Genomic DNA, 12,611 nt, shown 5'->3' with positions numbered 1-12,611 from the left:
GTTGCTGCGATCCAATTTTAAACTGATCTTGTCTCAGCCAATAATCCAGCTTCGACAGGGCCAACCGGGTAAATGTAGCAGTGGTTCTGGAAACGCATTTTAAAATATCCACATGTTCCCAGTCTTTGTATGATAGACACTATCTTACTGCCTTCTATAATAATAATCCCGATAGGAAATTTAAAGGTTTGCAATCCTTTTCTCACGAAAACTCCCCGTCTCTGATGTAACCATGCATAGATTGATACCAGGCAGACTCCTCTTGCTTACATGCCACGTATATATATCTAGTATGCTAGGGAAAACCGGTATGTTGTAAGGACTCTTGCACAGGATATGAAAAAAAGATGATGTGATGTAAATATCTGTTTAAACCAACTATTTATGAAAAAATTTAGGATATTATCCTGTATCATGTATTAATGTTGGTGGTGCTCCCCGAAATAGAAAGTGATAGTCAAATATAGTAGATTTCTGCACAGGCAGAAAAAAGAAATTCCTTAGTGGGGCACTCTTTTGGTATGTGTAATTCACAAAAAAAATGATGTGATATGATTATCTCTATTAAAATTTTACTTTTAATGTATACCCTTGTAAAACGATCAGTATCAAGTGTATTGTGGAGATACACAATACCTCCTATATTAAAAGGCGAAAAATATGCAAAGAAAAATATTTTATGAAGAAAATTAAATTAATTATAAGTAATTATATACGTGTCAGAAAAACATGTGAACACGAATGAATAATTAATCTTCAAAAATTAAACATCTTTCTCAATATCCTAATACACCTTAGACCACACAGTATATTAGTATACATACAGTAAAAGGGTCAGTACGTCTGTGAAGAAACAATTCTGATAGCAAGTTACATATATTGTGCACCAGCACAAAATAAATGACTTTGTACGTATGAATTGAAAATGATTAGTATTAATAAGAGTAAAGTAGTACCTTTTAATCTAAATGCATCCTGTACAAAAATGTCATTCATCAAAAGCCGCATATATTTCAAATATTAATTGTTCGTGGGGCACAAGTACAATATCTGGGTCATGCTAGTCATAATACTCCAGTCTGTCACATAGTTTGAACATTAGCATTATCTCCCAATATATCCAATGCTAAGAAAATTGTTTGTGGAAAAAATATACACACTTCTATATCAACAGAAATCATTCCTTATTTCAGAGGAAGAAGAAACATTGTTTTAACAATGATACATCACTTAATTGTTATATTTGGTACACAATCTTTCATCAGCAATTGAATAGTGTTGATGCAATTAATTTAACCCTATGCAGATTGCTAGTTTAGTTTCATGGACACAGATGTGAATAGACTGACAATAGTTCCTTTTACACAGGCAGGTCAAAATTATAATTAAATGAACAGTAAGTAAAGTAAGGCACATAAGTGCCCCCCGCTTCTACTTTCGCCCGTCATACAACGTATAGGACAGGAGATGAGAGAGCAGGGAGATTGGTGTCTCGTTAGAAGATAAAGTACTGTGGTGGTGTGTTAAAGATCAGAAATTGGGTGTTTGGTGAACCCTGATGTTAACGACATTGTAGGGATCAAATTCGCCCTTGGTGTTAGATGGTCTCTGTTGCACTTATTGCATTGCAGGGGCCAAATGCACCAAAATCAGTCACACCACCATCAGAAAGAAGTAATAGATAATACCTTAAAAATGAACTGTCTGCGGATACTGTGTGTACTGAGTGAGCAGGATGGACTGCCCTCTGCCCCCCAATGCTTGTCCCTCAACATTGCGGTAATCTGTCTCTGGCTGTGATCAGCCCGCTGGGCTGCTCCTGCTGGTATAGTCTTAGTGCAATGATGCAGTTAGAGCGTGGAGTCGGGGAGGGTTAGATAACTGGACAGCTGAGAGGTCGGTTGACATGCGTTTCGCCTGCCGACTTGCTCACAACGTGCTGCTCAAACTTTTTTGTGAATTAGACATACCAAAAGAGTGCCCCTACTAAGGAATTTCTTTTTTCTGCCTGTGCAGAAATCTACTATATATGCCACAAATATAATCAGGTCTTCACATTCATCAATATATATATATCCCCAACCAAGACCAATATCACTTTCTTCGATCTGCCTTGGAATTGCTTGACCCCTTACTTTTGGGTGGAGATCTCAACTGGACATTTGATCCCTCACTAGACACATCTAATAGTGCACCTAGATATACTCCGAAGAAATACAAGCAAGTAAAGACAGTTTTCCACAATTACCAGTTAGCTGACTCCTGGTGGATATTATATCCATCGGGCCGCGACTATTCCTTTTACGCTCATCCTCACAACACTTAGTCTCACTTAGACTATCTATTTCTCAGCCATAGACATCTCCACTTGCTCGCTGAGGCTGACATTGGACCAATAACCTGGTCGGACCACTCTTCGGTCTCCCTGACTTTGATTCTCCCACATTTTTCCTCTAAGCAATTGACGTAGTGACATAATCAGACTCTTCTACAAGACGCATACTGTAAAACTGAACTTGATTGGAGAAATAGAGTCTGATACTGCTCTATCCGACTCTATTTCTCCAATTTCAGTTTGGGAGGCGCACAAATGCGTCATCCGGGACAAGCTTATTCAGTTGGGCTCATATGTTAAAAAAAACAAAAATCTGCAACAGATTAAGTCATTAGAGGCATCTCATAAGCTGACCATGTCCAAATATGACTATCACAAGCTTGTGGAAACTCGCAATGCTCTTAGTAAATTACTTTCGAACAATATCCAATCGTCTTTAAAAAAAAATGTAGAAGTCACTTTTACCAATGGGGGAACAAGCTGGGGAGACTTTTGGCTAGAGCACTGAGAGCACAGCGATAATAAGGGGACATCCCATGTTAAGACCTCAAAACTTGCATTTTGCTTCCAACAGTATTACTCTACCCTTTATAACCTCCTTGACCCTAATCCTGTCTTGTCTAATCCCCTTACTTCACAAAGTGTCCTAGACTAACGCTCTTCTATTTCCTTCCCTACTATCTCCTTTTCAGATAAACTTGCTTTGGAAAACCCATTTTCCATGCGGGAATTAGAGCTAGCTACAGCTTCTTCTGCAGGTAAAAGCCTGGGACCTGACCAACCTAACCATAGGCTATTACAACATTTTTCAAGACAAACTAGCTCCTATGATGTTAAATGCTTTCAACAATGTCTCAGTAGAATCTCAATTCTCTAGCAGTTCCTGGCGGCACACGTCTCAGTCATTCCCAAAGCAGGTAAAGACCCCTCCCTGTGCCTGAGCTACAGACCCAACTCGTTATTGAATGTGGACCTTAAATTATATGCCAAATTAATAGCCAACGGGTTAAATCCCCTTATCCCTCAGCTGATCCACAATGACCAAGTTGGATGTGTCAAGGGTCGTGAGGCACGTGATAATACCACAAAAGTCCTTAACTTGGTACATTTTGCTACTTCTCAGTCAAATCCTCCAATTATCTTACTTTCCACCGACGCAGAAAAAGTGTTTGATAGAATCAATTAGTCTTTTATTAGGTCTGTGCTTGTCCACATGGGGCTGGGTCTGTACTGTAACCACAGCATTTCTAATATTGTTTCATATACTGTAGTCTTGAGTCAGTGATTTATGTGACAAGCTTATGTTTTACACTCTATTAGTTAAGTCTACTCTGCTCTGTGCAGATCTGCATTAGTTTGCCTATTTCTGGCTACCTTTTACCATGTGACAGGTCAAAGGGTTGAATCCTCCATTTTAGCACTGCAGTATCTGTGTTTAACATGCTGACAGGCTGCGTAAGTCTTTTGAACCCCACAAGGCTAATATCTGCTTACCACTTATGCACACACTCATGTAAAATTTATTCCCTTATTTTGTTATCACAAGTACAGTGACCTACTCTGCAGAACCACAGTTGTATTATATGGACAATCATTCCTGTCTATTTTAATAAATGTACAAAATTCCAGAAAACTCATTGTATGTGGATAAATAGATGAACTTGGTTTAGCCTTCTGAATAGTTACACACAGCTTACGTGTAATGAGGGTCAGAATAGGGTCCTCTAGCCCCTCATAGGATCTTGACCCTTTATTCCTGTCCTTTGGTGAGGGTGAGAGTCAATGGTGAATTATCTGGTTCTTTTTCCATACATAATGGCACATGAAAAGGTTGCCCTTTGTCACCATTGATTTTCATCCTTTGCATGGAGGCATTAGCAAGATCTATTTGAGCTAACCCTCATATTTCTGGGATTTTAGCAGGTGACCAGAAACACAAGCTGGCCCTATTCGCGAATGACCTACTAGCTATTGTTTCAAATCCGGTGACGTCTTTGCCTCACTTGATGCTTGAAATTGAACGTTTTGGACAGTTGTCCAATTTCAAGATTAATTTTTCAAAATCCTGGGCTTTAAATTTGTCCGCTCACACCTCCGTAGTCTTAGGTCTACAGTCCACGTTCCCTTTCCCTTCTCATCCCTCCCATATCACCTATCTAGGGGTTAAAATCACTAAAAACATATCGCAACTTTTTGCCACCAACTTCTCCCCCTCCTCTCCTCCATTCGAACAGACTATTCCCATTGAATACGCTTCCCAAGTTGCTTTACCTCTTTCAGTGTCTCACCATTCAGATTCCAGATTCGTGGTTTCGTTCACTAAATGTCTTAATCCAGCAATTTATCTGGTCCAGGAAGAAACCTTGGATTAAACGGGATATCTTAGTATGACAAAAACAATTGGGCGGTCTCCAACTTCCAGATATCAAATCATACTACCACATTATTCATCTTAATCGACTCCTTGAATGGACCAGATATAGAGAGAGGTTAAGCAATGGGTTGCTCTTGAAGGGTGCTTTATGGAACTCCACCCTGAAATTACACCTTGGCTTCCTTCTATTCCTAAATTAGACATTCCTCATCCAACAATCTCTCCCTCTCTTTCTATTTGGAAATCTTTAAGAAACTTACCTCACATTTCTTCACGCTTTGGCCCTCTTACTTCATTTCTAGCTAACCCTGATTTCCTTCCGGGTATTAATCTCACTCACTTTCCTAACTGGGCACGAGAAGGCCTTTTTGGGACTGGCCTACTGGCGACTACATCAGGTATTAAAGCATTTACTGAACTACAGACAGGGGGTCGATTCCACACTCTGACTTCTGGAAGTATCTACAGGTTCGCCACTTTCTGACTTCCGCGGATAGACTGAAAATTTCTAATACAGATCTCACTTCATTTGAATAACTTTGTATCTCACCAACTGCTCCCTCCCACACAATTTCTGCCATTTACCAGATACTCCTAACCAACCCTACCTCTTCCATTCCTCCTTGGGCTAAAAAATGGGAATTTGATTTGGGGATCTCCCTCACAGAGCAAGAGTGGCAAACTTTATCTCAAAACTCACTGTAGTTCAGTTTGCGTGACTATCAAGGAAACTCAATATGCGATTTTAATGAGATGGTATAGACATCCTACTCTACTCCATGCCATGTTCCCAATGAAATCCAACTCTTGCTGGAGATGCCTCAAAGACCCAGGATCACTATCACTGCTACACATTTGCTGGGATTGCCCTTAGTTATCGAATTTCTGGTCAGAGGTTATCTCCATCTCACAACAAATTTTAGGTGTCCCTGTCTCTAATGATGCGGCATTCTGGCTTCTGAACAATTCACATGCCTAACTGGGATGCTATAAGAAGTCCTTGCTGTGCCATTTAAGTAATGCAGAAAGGGCTGTCATCCCAACTTTTTGGACCCACCCGTAAAGATTGGTTCCAGAGACTTGATTATTATCTGTAAATGGAGGATCTTTTACCCCTCTCCATTAATAGGCCTTCCTCTTTCACTAGTACTTGGCTTCTATGGTTAGAGTATAAATCCTCAGCAGAATATAAAAACTATATGTCTCCAACCGTTTCTATCCCGTAATATGTCTTGGCTTCCTTATTTTTGGATAGAATTACTCTTTTAATATAAGATGACCCTCCCCTAACCCCCCCATATGATACTCCTTCTGCAATTTTCTCTCTATTCTTGTTTTTGGTATTAAATGTAGTTATTGTTTTGTAAATATAATTTTTATACTGGTTTCCAATTTGCATACATTTTGAAATGGATGTACTAATTTTTCGTGATTCTGTATGTCTGTACATTTTCTTTTTGGAACCTTTAATAAAAGCAGATTGCACAAAAAAAATAGAAAATATACAACTAATTCCAAAATACTACGGATATCCTAGTGCACCCCAAAGGCGCCATCTGGGTCTGCAGAACATATGACTGATGGAGAACTGGTCGCATATTTGCACATTATATACTCATCAGAACATTATCACAAAACAGGATATAAAAACAAAAAAATACAAATAAAACTATATCCGCCATAAAATCGATATAATAATTAAAATACAAACCAAACCCCCTCCCTAACCCAAACCACCCGATAACCCCTCACCCTGTATAACATAACCCCAACCCAGGCATACTTGGATTCCCGAACCCCCACCCCACCGCTAACTACACACTAAATTACCATAAACCTCCCTCCCTGTTAAAGGATAGCAAACAAAATATAACCAACAGATGCAATATACTAATGACCCTCAGCTTGGTTAAACTAGCTCTCCCACAAGCAATTAGTTAGAGAAAATGACCAAACATTAATATAAAACGAAAGATTAAAAAATAAATATTATTATTATTAGTCCGGCCAGGCCTCAGCCACCTGCAAGAATGTACGAACAGTCCCATCCCCGACTCCCCAAGAAAATAAAGAAAAATACACATAAAACATAAACAAAAAATCCTGAAGACTCCCAACCATCCAAGTACACATAGAATAGAACAAAACATTCTTGCATGAATCCTGTAGCTTCAACCCGATTGGACTGATCTTTGAAGGAGTCGCAACAGAGTTTTGGCACCCAGGTGCTGAAAAGGCATTAAGTTCAGAAGTGGGGACCGCCAGTGAGCAGGATAAATCCAGAGATTGCTCCATCATAGAAGCCGTGGATACAGCTGATACAGAACACTGGGATACAGCCATTAAGCCACCAAGCTTAATCAGAAGCCTCTGAGTAGAGGCATTAATAGCCTGGAGGAGTTGTAACAGAGAGTCAGCCATCGTTACTATTTCCCAGCAAGAATATTAACAGGATTACAGGTGCAATGTATGGAGTATAGCATAAAAACTACCAAACTTCAGAGTGTCAGATGTCCAGCACAACAGGGATAGTAAAATATCAAGCCAGAAGGTGACCAGCAGCAAGATGGTGGCGGCTAGCACACCACCAGAGCTCACCCACAGACGAATAGGAGATAGCAGGCAGCAGTTGTAGAGAAGAGGCACCAGACAAGATGACCGCTGTATCAGGAGATGGAGCAGGACAGCCAAAGCACCAGTGATGACAAGCAAACAGGATGAGTCTACTTCACCGCACAAGGAGTACCAAATCAGCAGGAGGATCCGTACAGCAGCTGAGGAGAACTTCAACAACAAAATGGCGGCAGTCCATGAGCAGGACTCCGTAAATGCTGCAGCAGATGGACAGGATCCAACCCGAAGAGGAGGCGAACGGCAGGAGTCGGCAACAGGATCTCAAAGGGTGCAGCCAGGAAGCAGGATAACGTCTTCAGGTAAATATACAGCATGCAATACAGCCTCTGGAGCTGGAGACAGGGACGCTACATACCGCAAAGATAGGACCCGGAGGCAGCAGAGAACACCGGGAATATATCACGAGAGGCACCCAGCAGGCTTCCACCTCCGAGCCCCCGATATGCAGGAGAAGATACCCCACAGTAGTTATCAGCTTGGGGAGGAACAAACCAGTAATAGCAGGATAATTAAAAGGATATAAGCGGGAGAGCCGGACAAACGCTCCCTTCTCCTAGCTACTGGAGGCCACGCCCCGTTATAGATTTTTTTTACTGCTCAGTTTTGCTTCATTTAGTCATAAATCAGAGGTTCCCTAACTCCGCCATTACAATCTTGGTTTTAAGGATATCCATGCTTGAGCACGGATATGAGTTTGAGAACCTGTGCTCTAGGACATAGTATACCTAAGCAAGGAACGTCCATGATCCCCCACTTCCTCTCATCAAGAGGTGCAAACTGGTACCCACCCAGCCAGCATCTTGGCTACATATCCAAGTTCTTATTCAGTCAGGTGTATAAGTGCAAAGGTAAGCTAGAGATTTCTTTAAGTCACATTTTGGTTTATTCTTTTGCACTTTTGTAAAGGAGCCTTACTGAGAGTGTTAGCTGAAAACATTCCCTTCCTTACCTGTAGAGTTCCTCCTTATACCAGTGCACCCTGTTCTTAAAGCTGCAATTCCATAATATAAACAATCGTGATTACTCTTTGTTCGGGGAGGGTGGGGAGGATATCACTCTGGTTTATTGGTTACAGAATATCCATGGTGTTTGAGTGTTTTTTTTTTTTTTTTTAAAGCTGATCTTATATAGAGTTTGCTAAATGACTTGCAGAAAGGCTTTGGAACGCCCCTCTTGTCAGCATGTCACAAAACCATTCACCCTTCTTCCTCTGCATGGATGGAGAGTTACCTTCTCCTGTGGATGGATGCTGAGAGGCTGCTGCAGTAAAAAGCTGGCCACACACTAGACCAACTTACATCCAACTAGTTGATTGGTTGGAATGAAAATCTAGTAAGGTATGAAAGCAAATGACAATCAGCAATTTGCTCCCAAACACTGGAAAATGGACAAAAACTGTTGTTTGAACAAATTGTTTAGATCAAACATTTAACAAACTTGTCTGACGACCATTTTCATCTGTTTTCTGGCATTTAGGAGCAAATTGCTGATCATCATTTACTCCCATACGTTACCAGATTTTCATTCCAGCCAGCCAACTAGTTAGATGAAAGTTGGTCTAGTGTGTGGCCAGCTTAACTCTCCCTCATAGAGCGGATTTGCAAAGGGATAATTAATGTGCTAACTAAAAACTATTAGGAATTGCAGATTTACATTAACAGGTTCTGTTTCAGAGTAACATTGTATTGTCTTTATTTTACCAATGTAGGCTTCAAATGTATTTCTTTGTAAAGGTGTATATCCAGTAGGTTTGGTGGAGATAATTATCTAAATTACCTGCACCTATGTCAGCTCAATAATTAGTTTATACTTTGCTTATAATAGATGGAACGTTAACAGGCTGCAGTGGAGCCATAAAGTCATAGATCTCACACATATTAGCCACATGCGTTTGGACAGCTTTTTTTGCATTTATCCTGGATGTGACCATGGAGCTCTACAGTATCTTCTGACCGATCTATAAACATAGGTCCCCTAGAGCACAGGCTACACTGGCTTTCAGTTACTCTTTTCCATTAGCCAGGTAGAGATGCAGCAAGAATGCCTGGAAGTAGCAAGTGTAGCCTGTGCTATAGGAACTTGTAGTTATACATGACAAGACCAATTGCAAGTAGAAAAGAATGTATCTATAACCCAGCGCTATTAAGATAAAAAAGAATATTAAACTAATCCATGAATAAAGTCTGCAGCAGCAAAGAAGAAATGTGCCTGTGGGTGCACAATATCACCTGAAAAGGTGTACCAAGAGAAACCGAAAGAATATCTCTGCGCTATGATCTGCCAAATTTATGAGCAGTATGGAATGAATCATGCACTAAATAAGTGGCGTAAAACACATTTAATACATAACAAAAGAACATAGATGACCGGTCATAATATAAATGAAGAACAAATGCATATGATCAATAAATCTATTTAAAAATGACTGTCTATTGTGTGAATGAATAAGCACACTTAAAGAGGTGGATCTGATTTAAACAGTCATGAAAGAACCCAATCTGTTTGTAATAAGGATAATTAGCGTGTCAACACTTGTAGATGATATTAATAATAGAAAATGTCCAAGCGCTCAATAGAAACAGTAAATATCAGAGTGTATTGAATTGAGCTCCGTGGAGCTTCATACCATCAGGTAGATAAAAACAATGATCTCCCCAGAGGGCTTGGAAGTCCGTACGAATATAGATGAACTAGCAGAAGGTGGGAAGCACACTTCAGGAAGAGACCCGATGCAATGGGTATGAGCGGCAGATGGAAGGAGATCCAGCCGCAATGCAGCATCGGATAATCTGCAAGAACATCGGCTGGCTAAGTGACCCATGGGGTCACGCAAGCCGGCTGCCACAGATGACAGAAAGAGGCCCGGAAATCTCAGTCAGCCGGTGAAGACCCAGGCCTCTTTTCTCCCCCCCCAATGGCGGCGACGCGCCTTGGTTTTAGGAAACTGAGGCCATCGCTGCCCCCTCTAGCCCACAAATGGCATCACACTGCCAACCTCTGACAGTCTGCGTGCAAGCACGGAGTATGGGTCAGGCGCCTGTGCGGATTCCCGAACATCAGGAATCTGCTGAATCAGGCACACTATTGTAGCCATGCAGTGTTTCATCACCAAGCACAGAAGGGTTTAGGATTTGGATATCAAAGTCACAAATTCATTAACTATACAGATTATAGGAAACAAATGTAAATGTATTTTTATTGAAAGAAATAAAACCTGAACATAACACAAAAAAATGCATTGCATAACATAAATTGAGAGGTCCATTGAAAATAACCACTATATTAACACATACATTTTGGGGAAATGTATTTAATGTACTGTATTTACAGGGGACATAATATACAGTATTGGAACAGTTTTACATTTTAGCTGATAAATGGGAAAATTAAATTTTATTTCTTTGATTTAATAGATGATATAATCTTAATATTAATCATAATCATCATCGTATTTGGAGGTTCCACACAGGAATCCGAACAGACCAGCCGCTATCTGACTAATGGCGGCTAAAGCCTCTAAAAGCCCAATGATGGCTAAAGCCACAAACACTGTGATGTGGATGATCTTCTGCGTGCTCTCATTAATTTCAATGCCCAGTTCGATATCCGGTAACCTCTCCTGTATCATCCCCCGGCCCGTAATGTTGACATCACTTGAGGTGGGCATGCAAGTTTCATTTAAAAACCACTCTAGGTCAAACTTCAGGCTCTGGAAGTTGCTAAAGAAAATAAGGACAGTTGTTAATTGTTGTATCTAAAAGGTAAGAATTGGAATTATACCGGTCATGTACATATTCATCTACTGGCTAAATGTTCTCTCTAATGTGTTCATGCATAATATTCATTTGTGTTTATATTAATCTAACCAGTTCTCCTTCACGCTGTGTTTTCTATTTTATCCTTGTACTGAAGTAATACCAATAGGTGAGTCTAAAGAACCAAAAATGGATCTGATTGGTTGCTATGGGCAACACTTATCCCTCTTTGAAAGGCTTGATGATTCTCCCACTAAGGTATTTGTATTAGTGACCTGTAGCTACTTAGCAGTAGTATCAGGCATGGTTTTCATGCACAACAGATTTTGAGTTAAATCTTCTGGTGGAATGTTCTGGTAGAAACTCAAACGCATCTCGGGGGCATATCTGTGCCTGTAAATTCGTAGGCAGTGGTTAAAGGTGCCCACACACATAGCGATATTTTACACAATCTGGCCGATTCCAACACATTGGAATGACAGATCGTGTAAAATATGGCCAAATCGTGAGGAAATCGTGAGTCCCCACTCACGATCACGATGCGATGCGCGTCCCCGCTGTTCGCACATCGCATCCTCAGATCTGCCGTGCAGTAGGGCAGATCTGACAATCTAGGAGGCGATGCACTGTAAAAAGTCTGACTGCAGGAGAGATCGTTCGAAGAGTGGACACCAAATCGTGTGGAGATTGTGTGCTGAGCTGCCGGGGAGAGTTTCAAGGGAAATCGTACACATCGGCTGATCGTGGGCAGATCGCTATGTGTGTGGGCACCTTAAGGCTCCGGCGACTTACTGAGTGACTATAGGCTTGCATCAGAACATCATTGTTGCGACTGACGTGCAACCAATGGCGCATCTTTGTATGAAAGTGGCGGTTGCATATTTTCGCACAATCACTGCATTTGGGATTTGTCCTATTTTTGAATCAGGCCTTATATTAATTAAAGGAATATAAAGCAATGAAGTAATGCTAAATAGTGTTTGAGTAAATTTCAATAATTGTGTCATATCAGGTCAGCTCATCAATCAAGTTGATCTCTTTAGACACATCACTAATCTAACATGTTAGAGCAGAGGTTCCCAAACGTGTTCCTTGAGTCTCCCCAACAGTTCAGGTTTGAAGGTGTCCATCCACTAGCCGACGGAGAAACGAGAGCTAATCGTGCTGTCATTTCTCCGTCTGTGATCAGCCTACATTGAACGAGCAGACGTTTAGTGCAGGCTCATCAATCATTTGGCAACATGCTGAACCTGACGATATCGTCAGGTTGTCCAGCATGTTTGCCCGATGATAGAGGTCGGAAACGACCAGCAGGTGTGCGCATTGCTGGTCGTTTCCGACTTTAAAGTGCCCGATTTGCGGATGATTTGCAAACGGTTAAACGATAACTACGTCGTTATCAAGCAATCGCCTGTCAAAATCGTCAAGTTGATGGGCATCTTAAGAGAGATCCATGGTTGAGCACAGGTGCCTTAATTAGTATCTCAGTCAATTTGATTTAACCACCTGTGCT

General features: G+C 40.8%; 1 protein-coding gene across 1 annotated transcript in view; it reads right to left on the bottom strand.

Moving 5' to 3' along the window:
- Positions 1-10,677: 10,677 nt before the first annotated feature.
- TM4SF20 (transmembrane 4 L six family member 20) overlaps positions 10,678-12,611 on the bottom strand; it is a 40,420-nt gene continuing 38,486 nt past the window's right edge. Inside the window, exon 4 of the mRNA XM_088466826.1 lies at positions 10,678-11,062. Coding sequence (XP_088322952.1) covers positions 10,774-11,062 — 289 coding nt within the window. The 3' untranslated portion in view covers positions 10,678-10,773. The remainder of the gene's footprint in view (positions 11,063-12,611) is intronic.

The sequence above is a fragment of the Taudactylus pleione genome, unplaced genomic scaffold, assembly GCF_031769625.1.
Source record: "Taudactylus pleione unplaced genomic scaffold, aTauple2 ptg000066l, whole genome shotgun sequence".
NCBI lineage: Eukaryota > Metazoa > Chordata > Amphibia > Anura > Myobatrachidae > Taudactylus > Taudactylus pleione.
Note: the sequence above shows the minus strand (reverse complement) of the source record. Positions and strands in the feature narration are given on the sequence as shown.